We start from the raw sequence: 14,223 nt of genomic DNA on the forward strand, positions 1-14,223 counted from the left end.
CGGAGAGGCCCGGGCCGAACAGACAAAGAAACGGCGCTCAAGATGGCGGCATATCAACGGAAATTTACCGCATCGGCGTGAAAGTGCCTGTGTTTTGGCCGGAGAAACCGGCAGTATGGTTCGCCCAAATGGAATCGCAATTTAGTGTTTCTAATATTACTTCGGATGCGACCAAATATAATTACATCGTCGCGCAGCTCGATGCTCAGTACGCCGCCGAAGTAGAGGATATAATTGTTTCGCCACCAGCGACCGACAAATATAAAAAAATAAAAGATGAGCTCATCAAACGACTCTCGGTGTCCCGGCAGAAGAAAGTGAAGCAGTTGCTTAGTCAGGAAGAGTTGGGTGATAGAAAACCTTCCCAGTTTCTTCGCCACCTACGTCATTTGGCCGGGCCGAATATACCCGACGAGTTTCTTTTATCTATATGGACATCTCGCCTGCCAAGTAACTTGCAATTCGTGATCGCATCGAAGTCCAATGACCCAATTGAAGAGCTCGCTGAGTTGGCCGACCGTGTTCACGACGTAGCAACTCCTCAAGTAGCCGCAGCATCAGCGCCTGATCCTCAAATGGCTATCCTCATGCGTCAAGTGAGTGTGTTGACTAAGGATATGAAAGCGCTAAAAAGTCAGCTCAATAGTGACAGTAGGCCGTCGCGATCAAGATCTCGTATATCCAGCAAGTCCCGCAATCGCTCCAGCTCTCAGAGGTCGCAGTCAAGTTATCGGAAGTTTCCTGAGTGCTGGTACCATGCGAAGTTCGGTGAGAAGGCAACAAGGTGCGTGAAACCGTGCGACTATCAGGCGGGAAACGAAAGGGGCACTCGTTAATGGCGACCGCCGTTTGCCCGAGTCCTGGTCGCTTATTTGTTACTGACCAATCGACGAAGATACAGTTTCTCGTGGATACTGGTAGCGACGTCTGTGTCTTCCCAAGGTCACAACTGAAATATCGGCGACAACCAACCAACTACGAGTTAGCCGCAGCGAACGGCTCACCAATAATAACTTACGGTTACTTACACTTAGTGCTGAATCTAGGCTTGCGCCGCGACTTTGCTTGGAGATTTATTGTTGCGGATGTGACGAAGCCAATAATCGGCGTGGATTTCCTGGCGTATTACGACCTTCTTCCCGACTGCAAGAATAAACAGCTGATCGACAGGACGACTAGCTTGTGTGCCGTGGCTTTGCCCGGATGTTCCACGGACGAAATTTCTTCGGTCAAAGTGGTGTCGGGTGAGTCAGATTACCATCGCATACTATTAGAATACCCCGACATTACTCGCCCATCCGGCGTACATCGGGTTCCTAAGCATAACGTCCTACATTTTATAAGAACTACTCCAGGGCCTCCTGTGTCTTGCTCTCCTCGACGGTTGGCCCCGGACAAATTAAAAATTGCTAAGGACGAGTTCTCCGCGATGCTACAAAACGGTACAGCCAGACCTTCAGAGTCACCTTGGTCGTCACCTCTGCACCTAGCCCCTAAGAAAAACAATGGCTGGAGGCCTTGCGGTGACTACCGAATGCTAAATGCAAGGACTATTCCGGATAAATATCCTATTCGTCATATACATGATTTTGCTCATAGTATTTCTGGTTGCCAGGTTTTCTCTACCATCGACCTTGAGAAGGCGTACCACCAGATCCCCGTGAACCCAGAAGACATCCAGAAGACCTCGATTACCACACCGTTCGGCCTCTACGAGTTCCCGTATATGAGTTTCGGGCTCAGGAATGCGGCCCAGACGTTCCAACGGTTTGTGGACGAGATGGTAAGGGGACTGGATTTTTGTTATGCTTATTTAGACGACTTCCTGGTGTACTCAAAGGATGAAGTAACTCACAAAGAGCACCTGCGCCAGCTGTTTGCCAAATTCCAGGAATACGGGATGGTGATTAACACTTCCAAATGTGTCTTCGGTGCACCTGAGGTAACGTTCCTGGGCTACAGCATTTCAGCCGGTGGTACCAAGCCCCTCCCGTCCAAGGTCGATGCCATCAAGGACTTCCCGGCACCAAAGAATGTGAGGGAGCTGCGCAGATTCTTGGGGATGGTGAATTTTTACCGAAGATTTATCCCTGGGGCAGCAGCGTCTCAGGCTCCACTTCATGCGCTTTTGGCTGGATCCGTAAAGCCTTCTCATCCCGTCAACTTTAACGCTGAAGAAAATGAGGCTTTTGAGCGTTGTAAGGACAGCTTATGTCAGGCTGCGTTGCTAGCGCATCCGAATAGTCAGGCTAAGCTGGCCATTGTCACAGACGCTTCTGATACCGCCATGGGCGCCGCGCTTCAGCAGTATATCGACGAGGAATGGCAGCCGCTGGCGTTCTTCTCCAGAAAATTGAGCCCCGCTCAACGTAAGTACTCGCCGTACGACCGTGAGCTCCTGGCCATATATGAAGCGCTCAAATACTTTAGGCACATGGTTGAGGCCAGGGACTTCACAATCTACACGGACCACAAGCCCATCTGCTTCGCCTTCAACTCACGCAAGGATAACTGCTCACCTAGACAGTTCAGGCATTTGGACTTCATAGCGCAATTTACTACTGATATAAGGCATATCTCTGGGAAGGACAACGTGGTGGCAGATACCCTGTCGCGCGTTGAGGAAGTTACACAGCCGATCGATTTGGAGAAGCTAGCGCAATCCCAGGTGAGAGATCCAGAGTTGCAGGAGCTCCTACAGAGTGATACTTCGCTTCGCCTGAAGAAGTTCAAGTTACCAGGTATTCAAGCCGAACTCTATTGCAATGAAAGCGACCAGACACTCAGGCCTTATGTCACGAAGGAGTTGCGCAGACAAGTGTTCCAGAGCTTGCACTCCCTTAGCCACCCTGGTGCTAATGCCTCCATAAAGCTCGTCACAGACCGGTACGTTTGGCCAGGTATCAATAAAGACTGCCGTGAATGGACACGTACCTGTTTGCCATGTCAGAGAGCCAAGGTCACTCGCCACGTTTCTGCGCCACTCGGAACATACCGGCTTCCAAGAGCGAGGTTCATGCACGTCCACATAGACCTCATAGGCCCCATGCCAGTTTCTCAAGGGTTCAGATACTGCCTCACAGCCGTCGATCGATATACACGTTGGCCTGAGGTAGTACCGCTACAGGAAATCACAGCAGAAGCCGTAGCCAGAGGACTTCTACATGGCTGGATATCACGATTCGGCTGCCCAAACGATATCGTTACTGATCGTGGCAGGCAGTTCGAGAGCTGCCTATTCAAGCATCTGTCTGAGCTAGCCGGCTTTCAGCATCGTCGCACAACAGCCTACCATCCTGCGTGCAATGGCCTCGTGGAACGCTTCCATAGACAGTTGAAAGCCGCTATTACCTGTCACGCGACTAGCAACTGGGTAGACACATTACCCTTGGTCTTGCTCGGCATACGTAGTGCGTACAAGGAGGATCTCAACGCTTCGACCGCTGAGCTCGTGTACGGGGAGCCACTGAGATTGCCGGGAGAGTTATTACACGCCAAGTCGCCAGATGACACTATTGACGTGACGGATTATGTCGCACGCCTGCGTAAGTTTGCCCATAATCTCACTCCAGTGCCGGCGTCACGCCATACGAGCAATAGACGAGTCTTCATATATAAGGACCTCAACATCGCCAGTCACGTGCTGCTCAGAGACGATGCGAGTCATCCACCACTGCAGCCAGCGTATACTGGTCCGTACGAAGTGCTCGAAAGAGGTGATAAAGTGTTTAAGTTGCGTGTGAAAGGCAAAAGTGTAACAGTGTCCATAGACCGCATTAAACCTGCATACATACTGGCTGATGTGCCGAATGTACCAATTCCTGTCCCGTCCATTCAACCTACTCCAGAGACTGAAAACACGGTCAAAAAGACAAAGTCAGGACGTACAGTGCGTGTCCCAGATTATTATTAATTTTTTTTTCCATCGCCCTTGACGGTCTCTGGAGGGGGGTGATGTGGGAATGGAATCGATCTAATGTATAATTTCTATTTTGTTAGTATATTAATTGGTAATTTATCGTGTATAAATTTCCTTAATTCATTCTGAAAATAATAATTTTTATGCATAATTTTGTATAGTTATAATCATTTATAACTTATATTAAGATTATATAATATATAATTAAATAACTAGTTAAATAATAACCGCAAATAATGTATGTTTAAAATCTCAATATAAATATGTATTTAAATCACTAGCGGACAGAGCAACCGACCTTCTGATTAGATAAACTGGGTATGCAACTATGCACTTTGTCGTGGAGTAAATTGATCGAGTCCCGCTGCAGCGCTGTGCGCCGTACGGACCGGTCTAACGGGCGGCCCTCGGCTGCAGCGCTGACAGCGATGTATTCCGCCCGCCAGCGCGGGCGCACCTTAGTACCTGAGAAACCTCGACGCGAGACGCATGTGCGCTTTACCGTGCTACCGAGCCAAATTGCATTCCGTTTGCATTGTATTTTAATTAGTTTACTTTCCTTTCGCTTTCGCTCTTTCTCCTTCTGTTCTTTATTGACTGATGTGTATTGTGCTAACTGTTTCTTCCGTGTGCTGTATTAATAGACAATAAATTGGTGTGTATAAAACGACGCTTAGTGCTTATTTACATCCGCATTTGCACCCGCTTACCGGCACGCTTGACAACAGCATTAAGGCAAGTCTACCTACCACATCTACACTCGGGACTCAAGATAAACACTCGCAAGAAAAACCTCTTACTAGAACTTTCCTCTCTTGTTGCACAAATAACTATTTCAATATCCATTGTTAAAGATGGAATAGGTGTTTTACCTATCTATACTGTTACATTTTGAAAAATCAAGTGGATTGTACTTAAAGCGACATGAGTCGATTGGAAAATGTTCTGTTGGCGGTTGGTTGGCGTTAAGCCAACAATGCCAGTCAACACAATATCGCAGCGCTCTTTGTAACCTATAGCGTCTATTTGGTACACACCAAAGGCATAAAGCGGTTATATCGCTCCATACCGGATATGTACATTTCTATAGTCCATTCTAAATAGGATTACACAGAAGGAAACATGGTTCTTTATAATGCGCTTTTTCAGGATAGCATTCAATAAGTAAGTAACATTTCCCAATTATTTACTAAGATAAATTTAAAAGTGGAAAAATTACTAACTTGGGTGAGACTTGAACTCACAGAGGCCGTGAGTTCAAGTCTCACCCAAGGCAGTAATTTTTCCACTTTTAAATTTATTCTATTTAAGCTTAATAGCATCGATCGCAGACGTTTCTGCTTGTTAAAAATTTATTTATTTACCTATACAAAAGACTTGCATGTAAGTTTCAAATATTCAATTCACAGCGCAGATCCCAATCCAAACCCCAAACCTCCCCAATAATCCCAATAATACGCCCCAAACCTAGTTCGAAATAAAATATCGAGGAAGAAAATATTTCCACCCACCAATCATTTTGGTGACTAAATTCTTATCACATCATAATTTGTAAATGATGCTATTTTCTAATTGTAGTTTACGATAAATCATAGAGTAACTGATACTAGAGCGTTACTGTCATAGTAAATTTTGTAACCCCAGTAAATTCACTGCCATCTGTCGACACATTTTAAAACTAAAAATGAAGATTTATAAAAATACGATAGAATGTATTTAAATATAGATAAATGATTTTTTTTATTTGCATTAATTATTTTTATGATTTTGACCCATGTTCTTTCACTGATATGCGTTAAAATTGTTAAATAACAAACGAAACCGTCAACGCCATCTATACGACTGTAGGCCAAAACTAGTAGCGCCCTCTGAACGAGAATCAAATTTTCTTGATTTTCGAGGCACGTTTTTTCCTTAGACTGTATCCATCTATTACGGAGTTATATCTATCTATCTTTGCGATAAATAAATGAAGTTTCCGTATAAAACACCTAGAGGCAAAGGTCAACAACGCTCGATGTAGTGTCATTACTGTCAACTGTCTACAATCTGCTTTTGTATTCGCTCACATTGTGCCGAAATATTTGAAAGCGATGTTGCTTGCTGCAGGTACAAGTTTACAGAAAAGGTTTAGAATCTCTGATTCTGTCTTCTAGAGTCTTAATGCAGTGCTATCTAGAACGGAATATACTAACACACACCTTTAACTGACTATCGAATTATCGATTATTCAACATAGTTAACAGTGTGAGCGATGATGCGCGTAAGATGCGTGCGATTCGGTGTGACGCCTCATAAATCTCATAATATAGGTATCTTACCACAGAGCAACGCAAAAGTGAAAACTTATGCATATATAGGTACATCCGGCTAGGTCTTTAATTAATAGTTATTTGTGCAACAAGAGAGGAAAGTTGGTTTTTCTTGCGAGTGTTTATTTTGAGTCCCGAGAAAGCGAAAGACTCTATAATTAAATCTTATTATCGTTAGTCGTTCGTTCGTAAATCGTTATTCTAAGGTAGAATCTTTAGCGTAGCGAGGGACTCAAAAACACGAGATGTAAAATAACTTTGCTCTCGTGTTGCACACATAATTTTTCACCTCAGTAGTGAGAACATATTAAAGGTTAAAATGTATTTCGAATTACACAGATTAAAAAAGTATTATAATATGTACGATACGATAAGATACGATACGATACGAGACGAGACCGGACCGGACCGGACCGGACCGTAAGTATGAAGTTCATGGCCTTCACTAAATTAAAAAGCTACATTGTCTCCAGGGAGTGACGAAAGTAGGCTTGTTCGAGCTGCTGAGGTGAAAAATAAATAACAGACGCTATACAGGACAGGAGCTCCGGCCATGGTATGTATAAGTACAACAGTTTTTAAGGTGTTTAGTGCAGGTAAACCTAGAACATTTTCATGAGATACGGCGCTTGAAACTTGCGCTTTACTTTAATTTGAAATTAGTTTTCTAGTAATATATAAAAGAAAGATGAATGTCACTATGTTGTAACTGGTTCGATCGAACTCTCTAAAATACGCGCTTTATAGACAAATATAGACAACACTGCTAATACGCTCAGAATGTACTCTAAGTTTCCCAGAGCCTTTTGCAGTATATTCAGCCAAAGCCTCTACAAAGGCTGGCTACGCCCGTTAGTTAGTTAACTGCCAAAAGCAGCCAAATGCGCATCAGAGGTCAATACAATTACTTGAACAAAGACCTTTTGGACCTTCGCACAAGGGTTTATTCAAACACGTTTCGTTTCCTCAAGTTATGTAGTAAAATCGCCACAAACTTGTTTATATAGTCTATCTCAATTATGCCCAAATATAGATAGACAACAAATTTATGTTCGACAACGCAAGGCTCAAACTCCTCATGTATATTTTTTCAGCTTTTATATCTTATAAAAGTGCTTGCGGTACAAAACCAGCAGACAGAACCGGAAATTACCAGTTATTGAAGAAACAAATATTATCGGACAATCTTACACAAATCGATACAGTAACCTCAATAAGGCTCATGTAAGTGTGTGGTGTGTCAACTACAAGACGAACATATATTATTACATGATAGCTATATTTGACCAATATTTGAGAAAACAGTAGAAGAGGGATTCGAACCCAGGACCTCTAGTTTCGTAGGCAGAACCACTACGAACTAGGCTAGTAGTCTTTTGTCATTTGAGAATTTACCGAAATATAAAGTTAGCTAAGGAAGGCTTTCTTTCTTTATAGGTGTAACAGATTGCGTTTACCATTAATCAAAGTCGTTGCAAGCCCGAACATTAAGCGGTTTTTACGATAGTAAAGTCATTTATTTAAAACTTTATCAATTTTGTATTTCCGTCATACACCAAGCATTGTTTATTTACTGCCTTCCTCGGCATTGTAAATCAGAGTTTTCTGACAGTTATAGTCTAAACTTTCCCTAGAAATTTACAAAATATACGAACTTAACGGCAAAACAAAATACTGAAATGCGGATTTATTAGAGCGTACTTACTATTTCCTACACTTTAAGACAGGATTTGAAATGAAACTGCAGTTTCGTTTAACCACTATCATTCATAAGTTCTGCTGGCACATTTAAAATACGATCATAATTAAAAACACTTTTAGTCAAATACATGGGCTCATTATATATAATTTGTAAGTAGATGACGAAGCCTGTTGCTGATTTGCTTTTGTGTCCACTTGACGAAGCCTGCGTTGCCGATCACGATCTATGCATGGACTTTCTATTTACTGTTTTATTTATTGTGACGTGAAAATCTGCAAATAAATATTATATACCTACTTACTTAAATGGTTTATTGATTCATAAAATTACAAATTATACATGTACTAATTAAAATAATAATCAAAATAAAACATTACAAAAATCTTAAACTAAACTAGAAACTGACTTATTACTTAAAGATTTACGAATGCAAAAAAACAATTCTCAGTCCCCCAGATTTATTCAGAGATCAGTTCATTAATATGTATATATATAAGGCATCGACATAGACATAGATAAATACCTAATTTGTTAGTAATAAGGTATTACAGGTTACAATTTTCAAACATATTTCTACACATCTTACATCTATTATTTACAACAATTCGATATTACACTATTCTTTATAATTTTATAATTTTATTTTCATTAGTATTGTTATTATTTTCATTTTTATTTTTATTTTTATTTTGACGATCATGATAGAAATTCTTATATTTTTGACATTAATGCAAACTTATTATGTAAATTGTCTTTCATGAAATAAATCATCTAATCTAATCTAATCTAATCTATAATATAAAATATTATATTACCTAGTACAATTTCCTAAAAGTATTACATACTTTACTTGTATTTTACTCTTCAAATATCCTGGCAACCGCTGCCCTTATTACGAGCAGGTAGACGTGTACCCAAGTATTGTACCATTCCAACGGTAAGGGGCTTACATTTGCGACGATTTCAGGACACACAGTTGTAGGGAAGGGCGATTATAATAGCGTCCTTATGGCGGTATGTTATGTAAGGCCTTTTCAGAACCGAGAGTACCTTTTGCTTGAAAATGGCTAAGAAATCGCGTTGATTATTTTTATATTTCCCAAAATCATTGTTACAAAGAACATCATAAAAGTTTATATTGAAATGGAGGTGGTAAATGTCAAATTTCCATTTATGAAGGAAACATTGTTCGAAATGTTAAGTGTGAACTCTGAATATTTGTAAAAGTTTCACTCTAGTATGCTCTCGGAGCATATTAGTGGAATTGTTTAAGCTCCATAAACTACAAACAAGAGTTCTTCGAAGTTTCCGAAGCATTGTTGTGGCTGTTAAAAGTGACACTCGGCTAAAGGCTATTTTCCTTTCAGATATCGCCGGGAGTGGGGGTCATACCGGCACTCGTCGCTAAAAGTTCCATTTGCTACGACCCTCTAATCTACGTTGGAATGAATACTCAGGTAACAATAACCTCACTCTACCCCTGCTAAATATATTTTCTGTTTGTTTCACAAACCTTTTTTGTTTACAGTTTCGGCAGTCCATCAAACGTTTCTTCGGCCATCATAGCAAGGGACTCTCTCAAACTGAAAAAGGATACGACAATACTCTAATGTCCCCCGCCCACAGAATGTCCTGCCTCAACGATTCTTCCCGGCAATGCTCAGAGACCAACGTCTCTATCATCCTTAAAAAGCCTAAAAATAGAAAAGTAGTTATTGCCGAAGATGCCTCAGAAGTCACAAATAACGGGACCATACGGAATTTCGTTAGGGAAACAGAGCTGTGTACGATTAAAGAAAATAGAACTTCTTCAGAAGCTGAAAGATCTGTCGAGACTACGCACGAAGACGATAGCAGCAGCAGGAAACAGGAGTACGACGAATCTTCTAGGCTGTTCGAAGACAGCCAGACAACGGGAAAGCTCGACGATGTCACCTACATGATGAAAAACGTTTACGGCAATCTAGCCTTCGAGGAACATGTTACAGACTCTCCAGATGAGAACAACCTCACAGAGTTCCGAGTCACTAAGAAACCGAAACTAATCAAACATAGCTACTCCCTAGACTTCAGCGGCGTTTCTAACCATAGCAAGAAGAGAAAACTCTCTATAGAAAGTAAACTAGAGACACTGGATCAATCTAAAACATTGTATAAGAATACTGTAGTAAGTAAGCTCATCGGTCACAATCCTAAACTCGGTCAAGATAACTTCAAGAGCTATCTGTGTCGTTTCGATAAAAACGAAAGTGAAAAAGACGATTTGTAGCTTAATGATTAAGGAAGTAAGGACTTTTAAAGTAGTGGATTCAAAAAATAAAGTTTTCAATTATATTTTGTAATGCGTGATGGAAGAAAAGTATTTATTATTCTGCAATCCTCTCTTATTGGAAGGATTGCTAGGTGCTGTGCCGGTCGGCAGTTAAGAAAAGAGCTATCGTCAAGTGTCTGTGATAAAGATTCGAGTGCCAAACGAAAATGAACAGATCTTGAAAATGTTTGTAATACCTACAGTATTTGCTAGACATTAGCCTAACCATCGAGTGTTCATTCTAACCTACATGTCTCCGCGAAGAAGATTACTGTAAGGAAGATGCCAATTATTATAATTATAGTATTATTAGTGATTTTTAAACTAGCGAAAGATCATCGCTTGAGTTTGATGTTCGAATTTTTAACAAGTTTTTAGCGCTTCGCGAGAAACTTGTACGAAATTTTTAATATACTACTCGTATAATAATATTTTCTAAAATTGTGGTGAACTAAGATTGGGGTTATGTTAATACTTTGTAGTTTTAACAAATTCGAGATGTCAGACGAATGAAGTGGACAGAGATGTAAATGTACAATGACTAGTAGATGTTTTTAAAGAATGCAAATAATCGGATTTCATCGTTGGTCAAGCCTTGAGGTAACCTACAGACTGGTAAAAAAGCTATACTCCAGTTTGCCAGTAGGGATCCCTTTAGGGGAAATTAATAAAGTTAATTACGCGTCAAAAGTATTTTCTCTAATAACTTTACAAAAAGAGATATAGCTATGTCTATATGTAAAACAATTGATGCGTGACACGTTTGAAGAATGACAATTTCAGAGATAGGTATATTAATCCATACTAATATTATAAATGCGAAAGTCTGTCTGTCTGTCTGTCTGTCTGGCTGTCTGTCTGTCTGTGTGTTCCTTCTTGACGCTTAAACCACTGAACCGATTTAGATGAAATTTGGCATAGAGATAGGTTGAGTCCCTGAGAAGGACATAGGATAGTTTTTATCCCGACAATCATCCCTTAAGAAAGTAAAAAGCGGGGTGGAATTGAGATAATTAACGAAGTGCCTGCTAATTTCTGTGCATAATATGCTCAAATTTAGATTGCTATGAGATTTGGTCCAGGCGCTATACTTACTTTAGTCCACTGCTGTTACTAAGTCCACGCAGACGAAGTCGCGGGCAAAAGCTAGTAGGTCTATATTCGTAAAAGTATAAGGTGAAGATGAGATTTTGGCGTGTTGTGTGTTTGATATTATTTATATTTGACTGTACATTGTGGCCCTATTACGAATTTCAAATTTTTATTCTCATTACTGACATGAAATGCGAATAGATAGATAAATAGACGAGTAGATAGATAAATAAATAGATTAGTGACTAAAAACTTCATTATGACATCGATACAAGGTTTATTTCTTAGGACATATTTGAAATAAGCTGTAAAAGTATGCTGAAATGAGAAAGTAAGGATCGTCCTTGATCTATTATCTAAAAGTAATGGTAAGATTATAAGGGTATATATATTTGGATTATGCCGGTAGGGTTCTTGGGTGAATTGAAGAAAAAAGAGATTTCTCGAAAGTATCAGACTATAAATTTATGTGTGTAATTTAATTTACCTACCTCACATAAATTCCATATCATTTTTTTACTTCAACATAAGTAGAAGGACACTAAGTAATTTTTAGCAATAGTTTTGTGAGCGTAACTTTCCTAGTTCCGGATTTAGCACCAAATTGGGCATGAAGTTAGTGTTGTTCAACATTAATGTAAATAGGTACAATAATTTAGCCTTAAACAATTTATAAGTAACTTCTCAAGAGTCTTAAATGTTTAAATAAATTATCTTTCATCAAACATTGAGGATTTATTTATTACCTACCTACTTAATATACTGCAGATGTGTATTTATCACTTTAAAATGTAGCAGCGATCGAGACTGTGATTTAGTTAAATTATGTTTTGTCCTCTTTTCTTACAAATACATGTCAAAATGACAGATAAGGACAAACGATTCATAGCTAATTCTGTTTGCTGTTTATGACCTCAACTGAACACTTATACCGGGTGTTTCCTGTAACAGGAGCATTAAATTAAACTGGAGGCTGTACTCAAACTGACCAGCATTTGTTCAGCAACTTTTAAAAATAACTTGTGTTTTGATTTTCATTACACTTTAAAGTTTATTCTAAGACGCAATGTATTGCAAAATTTGTTATGTTTAAAGGGTGACAAGCAACGTCAAACACACAGAAGGCAGCGTACATTGAAAATAATAGTATGAAAAAGGTATAATCTAAAAATTTTATAATTTTAAAAAGTTGCTGAACAAATGTTAATGAGTTTGAGGCGTACAGCCTCCAGTTTAATTTATTGCTCCTGTTACAGGAAACACCCGGTATTCTATTTGACTTTCATTATGTTAAGGAACTAACATATCTAAAAATATGCTTAGCTTTTCAGCTCGCTTTTAAACTGCAGTCGTGTTTTTTTAATATTTTTTATAATAATATATATTTTATTAATATGACTAATGGCAATGACACTGAATCCTCTCGGTCGTCTAATTAACTGAACAACAGAATAATCTCTATGAAGGCATTTCGTTTGCTTTTGCGTAACTAGTTTGATCCCCATAGTATTCCCTTCGGCGAAATACGTAATCGTAGTTTCAAAACTAGTTATGAAACGTACAATATTCTATATGTATCGGTGATGATAGCACGATCACAGTTGATGTAGGTCATATAAAATAACTCTGGATGGAGTTATATGTGACATTTTCAATCAAAAGGTACCACATTGTCGCTTAACATAAGGACGAAAATTGCTTGTATCTTTATACGGAAAACCTGTCAGAGCGTTCTTATGGCAAGCGACAATGTGGTACCTTTTGCTTGAAAACAACACATATAAGCAATAAACTGACAAGGCTCTTGTCTGAGCCGAAAATGCCAGTAATATGTAAAGTACATCTACAAATCCTTCGTTACATGTTCTACGGTAGTGAAATGTGGGCACCGAAATAACTCACAATCTTCCGAATGTCGTCCACCCAACGAGCCAACTTTACGGACCCAAGACTTTCCTTTCGTCTGAAACCGGCCATTCCGTTAATATTTTGGCCCACCTGACTGCCTGGCAACACCAGGAATTGTTCGGATTAATCCCTGCCGCTTCTTTTTGCTCGTCCTACGCGACAACAATTACCATCCTCACCACTTAGATGGTTGGCAGTCCTCAACTGTGCGTTTCTCCAGAAACATCCTGCCTCGCACAGCTAAACTGTGGAATGAACTGTCGCCTGCGGTATTTCCGGACCGATACGACCTTCAAACCTTCAAGAAAAGAGCGTACTCCCATCTTGAAGGCCGGCAACGCACTTACAACCCCTCTGGTGTTGCGGGTGTCCATGGGCGACGGTAATCGCTTACCATCAGGTGATCCGTCTGCTCGTTTGCCTCCTATATCATTATAAAATAAAATAAAAATAACAACGAGTCAAAACCAAACCAGAGTAAAAAGCCAAAGAGTTTCGAAACGTATTCATAAAACTGTATAAACACAAATTACCGAAACAAAAGTACTTACCTATCTATCGAATAGCAAATCAGAACTGCAACTTTTACTTTTTTTTCAATAAATTATTTGTACTTTGTATTTGTCTTCTGAAAGAAATATCACGTTATATTCTTGTGTCAGAACTGTCAGAAGATCTATTTGCAATTGGCAAGATTCGTAAAAAATATAAGAACAAAAATTTCTCCTTGGAATCGGTTCAAAAGATTAAAAACCGATTTCTCATCAAAGCTTATTCCCCGACATCCGGCTGCAATAGTTCTCGTAATAAAGAGCAAGATTGGAAGTTCGCTGAAACAATTCCGTTTTTTCTTTCAGATAGCCATTCCATATCCGTTCTTTTAGCACGGACATCTGGCAAAACAAACCCCGATTGTATTTTCTATATATTGTATATACAGATGTCAATCACAATGTTAAAATCAACGATGATCAAACTC

The 14,223-nt window shown here is 39.7% G+C and overlaps 1 protein-coding gene across 1 annotated transcript in view; it reads left to right on the plus strand.

The window, feature by feature from the left end:
• Positions 1 to 10,458, plus strand: part of LOC134747670 (parapinopsin-like) — a 39,696-nt gene extending 29,238 nt beyond the window's left edge. Inside the window, exons 6-7 of the mRNA XM_063682279.1 lie at positions 9,301 to 9,390; positions 9,462 to 10,458. Coding sequence (XP_063538349.1) covers positions 9,301 to 9,390; positions 9,462 to 10,202 — 831 coding nt within the window. The 3' untranslated portion in view covers positions 10,203 to 10,458. The remainder of the gene's footprint in view (positions 1 to 9,300; positions 9,391 to 9,461) is intronic.
• The last annotated feature ends 3,765 nt before the right edge of the window (positions 10,459 to 14,223 follow it).

This window comes from Cydia strobilella, chromosome 15, assembly GCF_947568885.1.
Source record: "Cydia strobilella chromosome 15, ilCydStro3.1, whole genome shotgun sequence".
NCBI lineage: Eukaryota > Metazoa > Arthropoda > Insecta > Lepidoptera > Tortricidae > Cydia > Cydia strobilella.